The 13,475-nt window shown below is 47.0% G+C and overlaps 1 protein-coding gene across 1 annotated transcript in view; it reads left to right on the top strand.

Annotated features, from left to right (window-relative positions):
- The first annotated feature begins 539 nt into the window (after positions 1–539).
- Positions 540–13,475, top strand: part of CATSPERD (catsper channel auxiliary subunit delta) — a 46,009-nt gene continuing 33,073 nt past the window's right edge. The window contains exons 1-5 of the mRNA XM_036111918.2: positions 540–736; positions 2,467–2,521; positions 3,344–3,420; positions 9,233–9,305; positions 10,021–10,135. Of these exons, the coding sequence (XP_035967811.1) occupies positions 663–736; positions 2,467–2,521; positions 3,344–3,420; positions 9,233–9,305; positions 10,021–10,135 (394 nt within the window). The 5' untranslated portion in view covers positions 540–662. The remainder of the gene's footprint in view (positions 737–2,466; positions 2,522–3,343; positions 3,421–9,232; positions 9,306–10,020; positions 10,136–13,475) is intronic.

Raw genomic sequence — 13,475 nt, 5'->3', positions numbered from 1 at the left:
GTGCCCAGGGACCCGCGGGGGTGTGGGAGGGGGCGTGACCCGGAACGGAAAGCGGCGGGGGTGGAGCCTGCAGGGCTGTGGGGGCGGGGTTCAGCCTTTTCACCGGCTCGGCCTCTTCCGGTCTCCCTACTGGCGTGCTGGAAGCCCCTTCGGCTCACGTGGAGGGCTGTGGGCACGCTGCAGGGCCCCTGAAAAGCGAGCCGCTGGTGCTGCAAGAGCAGGTGTGAGAACGCGTAAGCAGCCCTGTGCATACACTTGGGCTTAGGCGCGCGGGCGACATGCCCTCCAGCTCTGGAGCGCGATCTGGTTGGTGGGTTCGGGTTTCCCGGGAGACGCTGTGCGCATGCTCAAACTAGCCAGCCCACGGGCGGCTGTGCGCCGGCTGGAGCCCTCCCTGGTGGCGGGTTCTGGAGACGATGAACGCATGCTCAGACTGGAGAGAGCCTGAGCGTCAGTGGGCGCACACCCAGACGCTCGAGGAGGGGGGCGTGTTGTGTGCGGCTTCGCGTTCCCCGGGAGACCGAGGTGCGCATGCTCAGACGCCAGGCGTCTTGCTGGCGGCTGCGCGCTCAGGTTCAGGCTCCAGTCTGCGTATGGCCAGACTGTGAGGCGACACCCAGCGGCGGTTGAAGTGCGTTGGTGGCGGTGGTTCTGCGTACAAGATGCTGGTGTCGATGCTGCTGGCGGCGGCGACCCTGCGGCTCTGCTTGCTGGCCAGAGCTCAGCCGCTGTGCCGGTGGGGCTGCCCTCCCCAGGGAGGGGTGCTGCCCAGGGTCGGGGGGGGGCCCGGCTCGTCCCTGAGCGGAGGCTCCCGAATCTCGTTAAGGCTTCCCAGTTTCTTGTTCTAGAAATTGAACTTGCTGTTTCCCGTTCTTTCACCCCATCTCCTCCAGCCCATCACAAAGTCCCCCCACTGCCACTTCAGAGCTTGGGCCCGATTCCCACCCTAGGAGCCACGTCCGCTGCCGCCGCCGCCCTAGCCGTGCGCTTCTCTCCATCGCCCACTCCCGCAGCCAGAGGGATCATTTGTAAACCAGTCTGATCTTGTCATTCCATTGCCCTGATTCTCTGTGGCGCCCAAGATAAAACCCAAGTTCCTGGCCCAGTCTACATTTCCCCGCATGATCTGGCCCAGGCATTCTCAACAGCTGCGCTGCTGACGTTTAGGACACTCTTTGGGGTGGGGCTGTCCGGTGCTGCCTAAGATGTTGCGCAGCATCCCTGCCCTCCACCCGCTGGATGCCCGTAGTACTTCCTTACCCAGGCTTGACAATCCATCAAGACTGTCTCTAGGCGCTGCCAAGTATCCCCTGGAAATTTGAGAACCACCGATCTGGCCCCTGCCTACCCCTGAATCAATGCTCCAGTCACACCATCCCTTGAACAAGCCGAACTCTGGCCATAGCCAGCCTTGGGGACAGGGGAGATGGCGCTTGCCACTCCCTCTGCCTGGCACACTTTGCTTCCAGATTTCTCCATGGCTGGTTCCTGATCCTGGCTTAAGGCATTCTGATCCCGACTTAAAAAGCACACCTCCTTATTTAAAGCACTCCCCCCCCCCCCCCCGCAATGGCTTTTTCCTATCAATCACTAATTTCTGTTATTGTTTTGATAAATTTTTTGTCTGTTGTTGTCACTAGAATATTAGCTCCATGAGGGTGTGGAATATTTATCTCACTCGTTACCCAGAACATTTTTCGATTTCAGTAAATATTATATTAGTCAATACTGTATGGAGGGTGCCACGGGGGTTAGACAGGTAAATGCTAATTCCCATTTCCTGTCCTCAGGGAACTCCTGCCTGGAGTAAGCTGTCATATTCAGCAGGGCCCTGTTTGCCCATGAAATAGTAAATGTGCGCTCCTGGCGCATGGCCTAACTTGATCTTTACAACAGTTGTCATGGAGCAATGAGTCCTTAAACTTATTTTATAGATGTGAAAACAGACCCAGCAAAATTAAAGACTCACTGACCTAAAGACACATAGCTAGTAAGCAAAAAGTAGAGTTTTCCAGTAAGATTTACCGATGGGATTTGTCCCAAAGTTTAGAAAGATTGGTGATACCCAATTCTCCCATTTCCTCACACTGGTTCTCCAAGTGTGGTCCTGGACGACAGAAGCATCACCTTGGAATTTGTTAGGCTTGCAATCCCTGGATCTACTGAATCAGAGACTTGGAGGTGGGGCCCAGCAATCTATCCTTTATCAAGTCTCCAGGTGCTTCTGGTGTATGTCAAGCTGGAAAACCTCTGCTATAAGCTATAAACTGCACCAACATTCTCCAGCCACCAATACCCTCCATCTCCCCGCCCCGGCCACAGCCAAAAAGAGAGAGAGAAAGAAAACCCATAACCCTAAAGCAGCAGGAACAGGTATTTGAGGGTTAACCCAGAGATACCCTGGTAGGAGTCATGCTGAATATTCAGTAAAAATGACAGATGGTCTCTCTTGTCACTTACCTCTAGTAATCACACAGTGAGGACAGGAAAGGTGTTTCCTATCAGTCAGCAAATTCAAGGGGTACGTGGCTCCATACTTCTCTCTCTCTCATTCTTCACTTTCAGAACTAACACTTGCTAGTATTTCTCGGGCGCCAGTGATGTGTCAGGCATCAAACATTATCTAATCCCTACCATTGTACTTTGAAGTAGGGCTTAATCTTTCCCATTTCAGCAAAAAAACTAGTTGAAAGCGATCAAATGACATGAAGAAAGCCAGGAGATGGAAGTGGGTTTAGAACTCAGATCCCCCTTTTCAGTGTTCATTTGCTACATTGTAACAAGAAGCAGACCCTTACTTTGCTTACATGACATCCTGCAAGAAGGGACTTTTTTTCACCCCATGTGTGCTTACAATGCAGGAAGAAATATTTCACCTGTTAAAATGTGTTTCCTGTTCCATGGCATTATTTCAGAAGTGATGTCTGCATTTCTAAATCCTCTCCAAGCGCCTGGTCCCTAACATCTTACCATTACAATTCCTCGTCCTCTGGTGTCTCTTTCAAATAACTCATGATCTGTAAATAAGCAATAATATGTACAAGGAATGCAATGTGATATCAGTAATTATCCTGTGAAAATTTTTTATTTTGACACAATTGTAAATACGCAGCAATTTGCAAGTATGGCACAGTGATGTCTCAGGTCCCCTTCACCCAGCTTCTTCCCTCCCCTGCCCCCCATGACATCTGATGTCACCAGAGTGTACTAGGAAAACAGGAAAATGACATTACATTCCTATTATGCACCTACCTCAACTTCACCTTTACAGTTTCAATGTTATACATCAGGAAATTGTTTTTCTCAGCTGTTCATTATTATTAAGATTTGATTATCTCTCTAGGACCAACTGTATTTTTCATCTACGAGAGCACACTTGATTAAACATCCTTGCAAGAAAAACATAGCCCTGTATCTAGGGTAAGTGACCATTTTATATACTGTTACCTTCCTTTTTTTCTTTTTTTTAAAGATTTTATCCATTTATTTGACAGAGACACAGCGAGAGAGGGAACACAAGCAGGGGGAGTGTGAGAAGGAGAAGCAAGCTTCCCACGGAGCAGGGAGCCCGATGCGGGGCTCGATCCCAGGACTCTGGGATCATGACCTGAGCCAAAAGCAGACGCTTAACAACTGAGCCACCCAGGCACCCCTGTTAACCTTCCTTTTTATTAACACATTAGATTTACCCAATTCATCCATTCAACAAACATTAAGGAAGATGGCTCTGTCCTGTGTTGCTGGGTGCTGGCCTGTAGGGAGTTCATAGTCGGGGTGGGAGTCAGAGGAAGAGAAATGAAGAAACCAGCAAATAAAAGAATTACAGTATGGTATGGTACCACCTGTCACAGATCCTGGATATAATTAATCATCACAGGGGGGCACATTCAAAGAATTGGGAACACTGCCCAGCGTGCACTTGGGGTCATCAGGGTGCAAGGTTAGAAAACCAGATGTGTACACCATACTGAAATGTTTACTCCTCATCCTCAGGGTGGTGGAGGATTGGAGGCTACACAATTTGTGTTCAGGAGGATTTCAAGAGCCCAACCCCCCCCCCCAAAAAAAGAAAACCCAAAACAACAACATGCTAAAGCCTAAACAGAAGGCAAGGCTATAATAGAGGAGCAGGAGGGGACTCAGCAGGACTTATCAGTTCTCCTGGGGTGTGGAGAATGGAGGTGAGCAAGCAGTTTAAGCTGGCCCTCAAGTTTCTGGTGTAAGGAACGGGGTGGGGGAGAGAGTTGGCAGCATGGGATGGCTTGCTGCTTGCGAGACATCGAGGACACATGAGGCCAGAGATGGGAACAGAAGGTCATCTATGTGTCAGTGGTAGTTCTGGCCGTGGGCAGTCACCCAAGGATCCCATGTTCATCGGCCAGAGGTTCTGGTGAATCTTGATTTTACAGAGCAGGTGGGAGAAGAGAAAGAGAAATTGGAACATAGGAGACAAAGAAGCTAAGGAAGGCAGGAGCCAAGGAGGAGGGAGGGACGTCACAGAGAAGGCAGAGCACGTGGGTGGGGAAGCAACCAACGAAGCAGTGGGACAGATGGGAGAGAAAGCAAGGACACAGAGGTCCAAGGCTTATGTCACTCTCTGCAGAAGCCAGGACATTCTGGCACCTGCTACAATGTGGATGAACCTGGAGGATGTTAGGCTCAATGAAATAAGCAAGACCCAGAAGGACACATCCCGCAACCCCACTCCTGGAGGTCCCCAGAGGAGTCCCGTCCACAGAGACAGAGAGGAGAGGGTGGGAGCCGGGGCTGGGGCAGGGGGTGGGGAGTCCGTGCTTCACGGGGACAGAGTCTCAGTTTGGGGAGATGGAAAGTTCTGGAGACAAAGGGTGGGGGTGGCTGCAGGACAGGGTGAGTGCTTCATGCCACTGAACTGGACATGAAAAATGATTATAATGGCATATTTTATGTATATTTTATCACAAATCATGAAATACACATATTGTGTGTTTTACTGCAATTCAAAAAATTAAAAATTTAAATTAATTAAAATTAAATACAGTGCAGAATCCACGCAAACTAAGCACATTTCAAGCACTCAGTGGAGCGATGGCAAGCGTGTCGGAGAGCTCAGGGGCAGAATGTTTCCCTCATCACATCTGCTTTAGAGCAGGAGTCACAAACGATGGCCTTCCAGGCCAGAGTCAGCCCTGCCACCTGATTTCGTATGGCTGGCAAGTTAAGAATAGTCTTTACATTTTTATATGATTGAAAAAAATCAAAAGTAGAACCATATTTTATGACATGTGAAATGATGTGAAATTCAGATTTCTATGTCCGTAGTAGTTTTACTGTCTGTGGGGGCTTTTGTGCTACAAGAGCAGAGTTGAGTGGTCAAGACAGAGGCCATGTGGCCCCTAAAATATTTCCTCTCTGTCCTTTTACAGAGGAAATTTGCCAGCCCCCTAGCTTAGAGCATAACATGCTTAAATGATACCCTGATGCCCAGAACACATTGCAGTCAGAGAGGGTCTGATTCCAACAGCTTCTGGCAACGAGACATTCTAATGCTTAATACAATGATGAAAATGTCACTTTTTGCCTGTAGTGTTGGCGAGGATGAGGGCAAACGTGGATGAGGCTAAGTGGGTTTGGACAGTTTGGCAGAATCTGTCAAAATGTTCAACACACATTCTCCGACACAATGATCCCATTTCTTGGCAGTTAAACTAAAATTATAATTTGTTTATGTTGCTGGTGCGTATGCTTCCTGAGACCTTTGTCCCACCTGGAACCTCTCCCTAGAGCGTCCTTTCCTCTTGCAGTCAGGGGGAAGAGCATTCCAGGTGGCAGGGACAGCATGTGCAAAGGCCCTGAGGCAGGACCTTGCTTGATTTTTGGAGGAACAGCTCAAGGACAATGAGTGAGGGGAAGGAGTGAAGGGAGATGTCAACAGTATCAGATCACACGGGGCTTTGTAAGATGTGGTGACAAATTTGGATTTCAGTGGAAAGCCACCAGAGATTAAGCAGGGGAGTGACACAATCTGACTTCTCTTTTAAAGGACCATTGATTGTTGGGTGCCAAACAGGAAGCAGAGAGGTGAGACAGCAGAAGGACACAAGTGAGGGGCTGAAGCTGTGGTCCAGCGGGAGACCAGGGAAGCAGCATTGGAGGGAGATAGGATTTGGAGAGTGGTACATGGAAACTAGTGGCTCAGAGGAGGAGGGGTCTTGGGGCCAATCAAGGAAGGCTGCATGGAGGAAGGGGCATCAGGGACTAGTTGAAGCCCAGGTAGGATTTCAGTCCGTCAGGGTGACTGTGTAGGGAAGGTCAGTAGTGCTGAGGGCAAGAAGCCCTAGGGTAGGGAGACAGGTAGAGCTCAGATCATGGACCACCCTGTAGGCCAGTTAAGAAGTCTTGCCGTTGATCCTTTAGGATATAGGTAGCCAGTCAAGTTTTCTGAGTAGGAGCATCAGCCTGGCTGATGCCAACAGCCACTGCCTTTGGAGCTGGCTGTTATCTTGTGCTATAACATCATGATATATCTAATTTAAACATGTTTCCTGGTTTCTTTCCCTTGTTTACAGACATCATATTTTGTTGTCCACATGCCAGTCTTATGCAAGACTGGCATGAGAGTCCCCTACTTTCTAATTTACTGTTTCAAACTTTTTTTAAAAAGATTTTTTTTATTTATTTGAGAGAGAAGCACAGAGCCAGACGCAGGGCTCGATCTCACAACTCTGAGATCCTGACCTGAGTCAAAACCAAGAGTCAGGTGCTTAACCAACTGAGTCACCCAGGTGCTCCTCTAATTTACTGTTTTCAAGTTGTGTCTAAAACCAGATCACATAAAATTTGAAGGAAAGCATATTCATAAGGTATTTGACCTTTAGCCTGTGAACAGTAGTGTTGATTTTGCATGTTGTTAAGTTTGTTGTTACTTCTGGATTCTTAACTAGGTTTCTAATAGCTAGGGTTCCTGAAAAAGTGAGCCACTGTATATTTATTTCAACCCCAAACTTGTTTCTTTGTATTTTTTTCCCTAGTGAACTAAAGAAGGTCTTGTAGGTAGAAACAATGTTTGGTCATCTTTATGTCCCCAGAGCCTAGTATCCAATAAATGTGTGCCAAATGCATGAATGAATAGAGTTTGTTTAAAAAAAAAAAAAAAAAAAGGTGAAAACCTTATAGTAGTTCAGAAAACTTTTGTTTAGGGGGCGCCTGGGTGGCTCAGTTGGTTAAGCGACTGCCTTCAGCTCAGATCATGATCCTGGAGTCCCTGGATCGAGTCCCGCATCGGGCTCCCTGCGCGGCAGGGAGTCTGCTTCTCCCTCTGACCCTCCCGCCTCTCATGTGCTCGCTCTCTCTCATTCTCTCTCTCTCAAATAAATAAATAAAATCTTTAAACAAAAAAAAAGAAAAGAAAAGAAAACTTCTGTTTAGAATACTCACCTCAGGGGCGCCTGGGTGGCTTAGTTGGTTAAGCACCTGACTCTTGATTTTGGCTCAGGTCATATATCAGGGTCATGAGATGAAGCCCTGCATTGGAGCCTGCTTGGGATTCTCTCTCTTCCTCTCCCTTTGCCCCTCCTACCCACCAACCCCCACCCCCCTACCCCCCGCTTATATGCACATGTGTTCGCTCACTCTCTCTCTTTAAAAAGAAAAGAAGAGAAAAGAAAAGAAAACTCACCTCAATGACAGAGTCTAAAACAGAAACAAAACCCAAGGGTGCCTGACTGGCTCAGTCCATTAAGCATCTGACTCTCAATTTCAGCTCAGGTTTTGATCTCAGAGGTTATGAGTTCAAGTCCCACATTGGGCTCCATGCTGGGCATGGTGCCTACTTAAAAAAAGAGAGAGAGAGAGAAACCCCAAAATAAGTAAACAACTAAAATAATATTCTATAGTTTATGCTTCAGTGTTCCTTTCTCCTCCAATGTTTTATTGGTTTTGATGTCAACTGAATACTTGCTGAAAGTATTTAATCCTGTAAAAGAGACAATATAAAGGTAAAAACAGAGAATTGTATCACTCTCATTCAACTTTGTATTAGAGGTCTCAGCCAATGCAATATGACAAGAGAAAGACATGAAATGTAAAACTCATTGGAAAGAAAGAGACATTTGCCAATCTGAGTATCAGCTACTAGAAGTAATAACTGAGTGCAGCAAGAGGGCCAAATACAACACAGACATTGAAAACATCAACTCCTCTCTTGTAAACTAGCCATGAACACTCAGAAAAGGCAGTTACGAAGAACATCATTCTTTTTTTTTTTTTTTTTTTTTTTTTTTTAAAGATTTTTTATTTATTTATTTGAGAGAGAGAGAATGAGAGAGAGCAAGCACATGAGAGGGGGGAGGGTCAGAGGGAGAAGGAGACTCCCTGCCGAGCAGGGAGCCCGATGCGGGACTCGATCCAGGGACTCCAGGATCATGACCTGAGCCGAAGGCAGTCGCTTAACCAACTGAGCCACCCAGGCGCCCCCGAAGAACATCATTCTTAATAACAACAAAACTTTAAAACACGTAAGAATTTAACTCAGCAATTCCTTTCTGTCTAAAACCATCAAACTCTTCTGGAGGAGGCAGAAGAAAAAAGATCTGGATAAGGAAGCAATATACCATGTTCATGGATGGCCTTTCACTTCTTAAAAGTTTCCTGCCGGAGGAAACACATTGTTTCTTTCATGCATACACATTCCTGGTCTGAAATCTTTTACTTTAGTGGGATTAGAACCATATAAATGACAAAGCTGAAGTTCATTCTGAGTAAGGCAAGCTGTTGCTTAATGTACATTTTATATAATTTTATATTTGACATGGTCACACTTCTAAAATGTTATTTCAAGAAGCCAAATACCCAGTCTATAGAGGTTTACTCATGCAAAGATAGAGAGATAGAGAGATAGAGAGATAGATAGATAAAAACCTAAACCTAAACCTTGTTTTTAAAAGGGGGGGGGGCACCTGGGTGACTCAGTCAGCTGGGCGTCTGATTCTTGATTTCACCTCAGGTTGTGATCTCGGGGTCATAAGATCGAGCCCCATGTCTGGCTCTGTGCTCCGTGGGAAGTCTACTTGGGATTCTCTCTCTCCCTCTGCCCCTCCCCCCTGCTCGCACACACCCTCTCTCTCTGTAAAATAAAATTTGTTAAAAAAGGAATTTTGTTTGAGTAGAACATTTTAGAGTGTCTGGTATTATCTTTTTTTTTCTTTTCTTGTGTGAAATTTTCCTAATTTAACTCCTTTATTGTCTATTTCAGAAGGCAAATTTTTTTCACGAGAGATAATTTCAAAAGTAGTCTCCTTCCACTTTCCATCCCTGCGTCAATGAAGGTAGTCATTTTACTGAACCATCTGAAGGATTCTCAACATCAGTAACACGCAGGGGGAAGATACAGTTTGGAGATATTGCACTAGTCTGTTTTTGTTAGTTTGGGGGCTTGTATTACAATGTACCTCTTAAAGATACTGAGAATAATTTCTAAGCCAGAAGAAGGGTTGATTCTATTCTGCCCTTATTACTGAGATAGGCTGTTTGTTTTTTCTGAAGCAGAATTGTTGGAAGTGCTCCTTATAACTGTTTGTGTGTTATGAATAGATAGATTATATGCACTAATTTCAGGGCCTCCCGAAATTGTCCTAAACCAAAACAGAAAAACCTTTGCCCTCTCAGTAACTATCTTGAGAAATTCTACCACTGGGTCCTACATTAAAGAAGGCTTTGCCATCTATTAAAATGCCAATGTTTCTCTTATAAGCAACACATTTATCATTTATGTTCATCGTTCATAATTTACACTTTAGGCTTTATCTTCAGGGAAAGTTTTGATAAGGAAGAAGGAGATAGATAAGGAGGAAGGAGGTATCCAAGGGCACCAAACACCAATTCCAAGCTCTCAGTTTCGGTCCCAGAATATTCAGTTCCCAACGCCTGGGAACCAAACAACTCTTGCTAGCATACATGTTTCTTAAATGTGCATCTAGACATCGTACTTTCCTAATCGTCCAGAAGGATGCACTTCCTGATATCCCGTGTCGTTATTTTTAGGTTGGCACACCAGAAGTAACATCGGCACATATCGCTGACTCAGTATTGCTGTTAGTAGTGAATCAAAAAATCTATATTTATGATTACGAAGCCAATTCCTGGAACACGTCTATAGGTATACATGTTTTGTATTTTTTTTTTTTAAAGATTTTATTTATTTATTTGACAGAGAGAGACACAGCGAGAAAGGGAGCACAAGCAGGGGGAGGGGGAGAGGGAGAAGCAGGCTTCCCGCCGAGCAGGGAGCCCAATGTGGGGCTCGATCCCAGGACCCTGGGATCATGACCCGAGTCGAAGGCAGATGCTTAACAACTGAGCCACCCAGGCGCCCCTGTTTTGTATTTTTTTTTTATTTTGTTTGCAATCTGCCAACATCCAAGCACAGGTTTTTTAATTTTGGAAATACAAACAAAGCTGCTCCTTGGATATCAGCCCCTAGACACTACCTTGTCCTTTAAAATTCAAATGAAAATTGTTTGTACGGTGGGAACCTAGTGTTTCTGTCGGGGATTGTAGTTACAAACCACAAAAGCCTGCTCTGACATGATTGGAGCAAATGAGGGACATCAACAGGAATTGCATTGGAGTGGATGTCAGGGAGGATTGAGGAGAGCCAAGAATGCACATACATGCTTGGTGACAAGGCTGAGTGATGGGAATATTCAGTCCCACCTACTGCCCATTAGGGACAGGGAACAGAGAGAAGGTAAGCTGTATGAAGAGAGAGAAAGAAGAGAATCCTCACGTAGGAGGCAAGGGGATGAGGTCAAGAATGAAGACAAGGGAGATGCCATTCTTTAGAAAAGAAGGATGGTTGGTACCCATTGTGATGAGAAAGGTGTCGGTTTGCGGCGCCTCGGTGGTTCAGACAGTTGGGCATCCGACTCTTGATTTTGGCTCGGGTCATGATCTCAGGAGGTGGGATCGGGCCCTGTGTTGGGTTCCCTGCTCAGCATGGAGTCTACTTCTCCCTCTCCCTCTGCTCCTCCCCACCCTCCTGCTCTCTCTCTCCTAAATAAAATCTTAAAAAAAATTTTTTTAAACTAAAGAAAAGAACAGAAGAGAAAAGGAAAAAGAAAAGGGGTCAGTTCCAGGTTTTTCAACCCTAGCACTGCTGACATTTAGGGCCAGGTCATTCTCTGTGGGGCGGCCACCCTGGGCACTGTGGGGATTTGGGGCAGCATCCCTGGCCCCTCCCACCTCCTGCCAGGAGTGCCCCTCCCCTCTCCCCATCCTGACACCACAAATGTCCCCAGACATCATCCACTGGATGTTCACTGGGAGTCAAAATCTCAGTCAAGAGCCACAAGGGTTGGTAGATCACCATCTTGCAATTCGTTATTCTTTTACTTCACTTATATTAGTTTTGGCGAAAGACTGTGGACCCCACGAGAGGGAACCTTGCCCAGCCAGTGTGGTGTCTGCCAGGTGCTTGCTGAGCCCTGGCTGGAGAGGGGCTGGCAGCCCCCTGGGAGGGACAGGGAAGCACAGCAGAAGAGCCACACCTTGGTTTGGCCTCTGTCTGACTTCTTGTTACAGTGTTGGGATTTGACCCCCGACAACAAGGTGACCTGGCGATGCAGAGTGAATGATGCTTGGTGGGGTGGGGGGTGCGGGTAAAGAATGTACCTAACCCAGGTGGAGCCAAGTCCCAGGGCTTCTGTCAGGGACTGTAGTAACAAGCCCCAGAAACCTGCTCTGACCAGCCTGGGAGCCATGTCATGCTGTCACATCCAAACCAAACACCCAGCTGCCTCCATCCATTCCTTGCAGAACTTACTGCCCGCAGCCAAAGTGCCACATAGCCCTCCCTGCTTTTGCTCCCTCCCTCTCGCTCCCTCCAAAATTCACCCATGAGTTGGCTCTTGCTTTGCTGCCCAGTCCTCTATCCCCCTCCTGACTTTTCGCATCACTTCTTTTCTCTCTCACATTTCATGCCTCTTTCTCCTTCTTGGGGTAGGGGGAAGGGAGCATAAAAGTCACATAAAACTGACCATTTTAACCATTTTAAAGTGTACAATTCAGTGGCATTTGGTACATTCCCAATGTTGTGCAACCATCACCACTATCTAGTTCCGGAACATTCCGTCACCTCAAGAAGAAAGACTGTCCCCATCAGCAGTCACTCCCCACCCCCTCCCCAGCCCCTGACAACCACACACCCACTTCCTGTCTCTCTGGACATGCCTGTTCTGGACGTTTCACACACGTGGAATCACACACTTTGTGGCTTTTTTGTGTCTGGCTTCTCTCCCTGAGCGTTGTGTTTTTGAGCTTCCTCCCCATTTTAGCGTGTGTCAGCGGCTCGCTCCTTTTTAAGGCTGAATAATATTCCACTGTATGGATGAACCACTTTTGTCCATTCATTAGCTGCTGGACACTTGGCTCGTTTCATCCTTTTAGCCATTGTGCAATAGCGCTTGTGTGCACATTCCTGCATGAGTTTGTATGTGGACGTGGGTTTTCAGTTCTCTTGGGGTAACCTAACCTAGGAGTAGAATTGCTGGGTCATCTGGAAACTCCATGTTTCAACGTACTGAGGAACCATAAGGGCTCCTCGTAGCATAATTCAGTCTGGTCTCTATTCTTTCTCTTCTCTCCATCACTTTCTTTAATAGCATCCAAAGGGCTGACTCCCCACCCCCTGCCCCAGCCCTGGCTCCCACCATCTACCTTCTGTCTCTATGGACGGGACTCCTCTGGGGACCTCCTGGGAGCGGGGTCCTGCAGGATGTGTCCTTCTGGGTCTGGCTTCTCTCGCTGAGCACAGTGTCTTCAAGGTCCATCCTTGTTGCAAGAGGTGTCAGAATGCCCTTTTTAAGGCCAAATAATATTCCACTGTGCGTCTACGTGACATTTTTGCCCATTCCATTCATCATTTGTCAGTGGACACCTGGATTGCTTCCATGTTTTAGTTAACGTGAATAATCCTGTCTTGAGTCTCTGCTTCCGGTTCTTTTGGGTAGAAACCCAGAAGTGGGATTGCCAGATCTCTATTTTCAATTTCTGGAGGAACTGTCATCCTGTTTGCCACACCACACGCACCCATTTACATCCCCACCAACAGTGCATGAGGCTCCCAGTTGCTCCCCATCCTTGCCAACACTGGATGCCTGATTCTTTGATAATAGCCATCCTAATACGTGTGAGTGCCACCTCACTGTGGTTTTGCTTTGCATTTCCCTGATGATCGGTGATGCTGAGAGCACCTTTTCCTGTCTTTGTTGGCCACGTGTATATTTTCTTTGGCTGCTGAAGCTTCTGCTATTGTAATAGAATCAAAGAAGGCCTCCCTAAGAGAAAGGAGCCCTTCCTGCAATTTTGGCCGGGTCCTAAGAGTTCCTGCGAAACCAGTGGTTCTCAGTTGTGACAGGTGTGCCCCTCTTGGCAATGTCTGGAGATCGTTTTAGGTGTTAAGACTGGGGGAGGGTGCTGCTGGCATCGAGTCAGCAGAG

The sequence above is a fragment of the Halichoerus grypus genome, chromosome 1 (genome assembly GCF_964656455.1).
Source record: "Halichoerus grypus chromosome 1, mHalGry1.hap1.1, whole genome shotgun sequence".
NCBI classification, from domain to species: Eukaryota; Metazoa; Chordata; class Mammalia; order Carnivora; family Phocidae; genus Halichoerus; species Halichoerus grypus.
The sequence above is the reverse complement of the archived record's forward strand: the minus strand, read 5'-3'. Positions and strand labels throughout refer to the sequence as shown.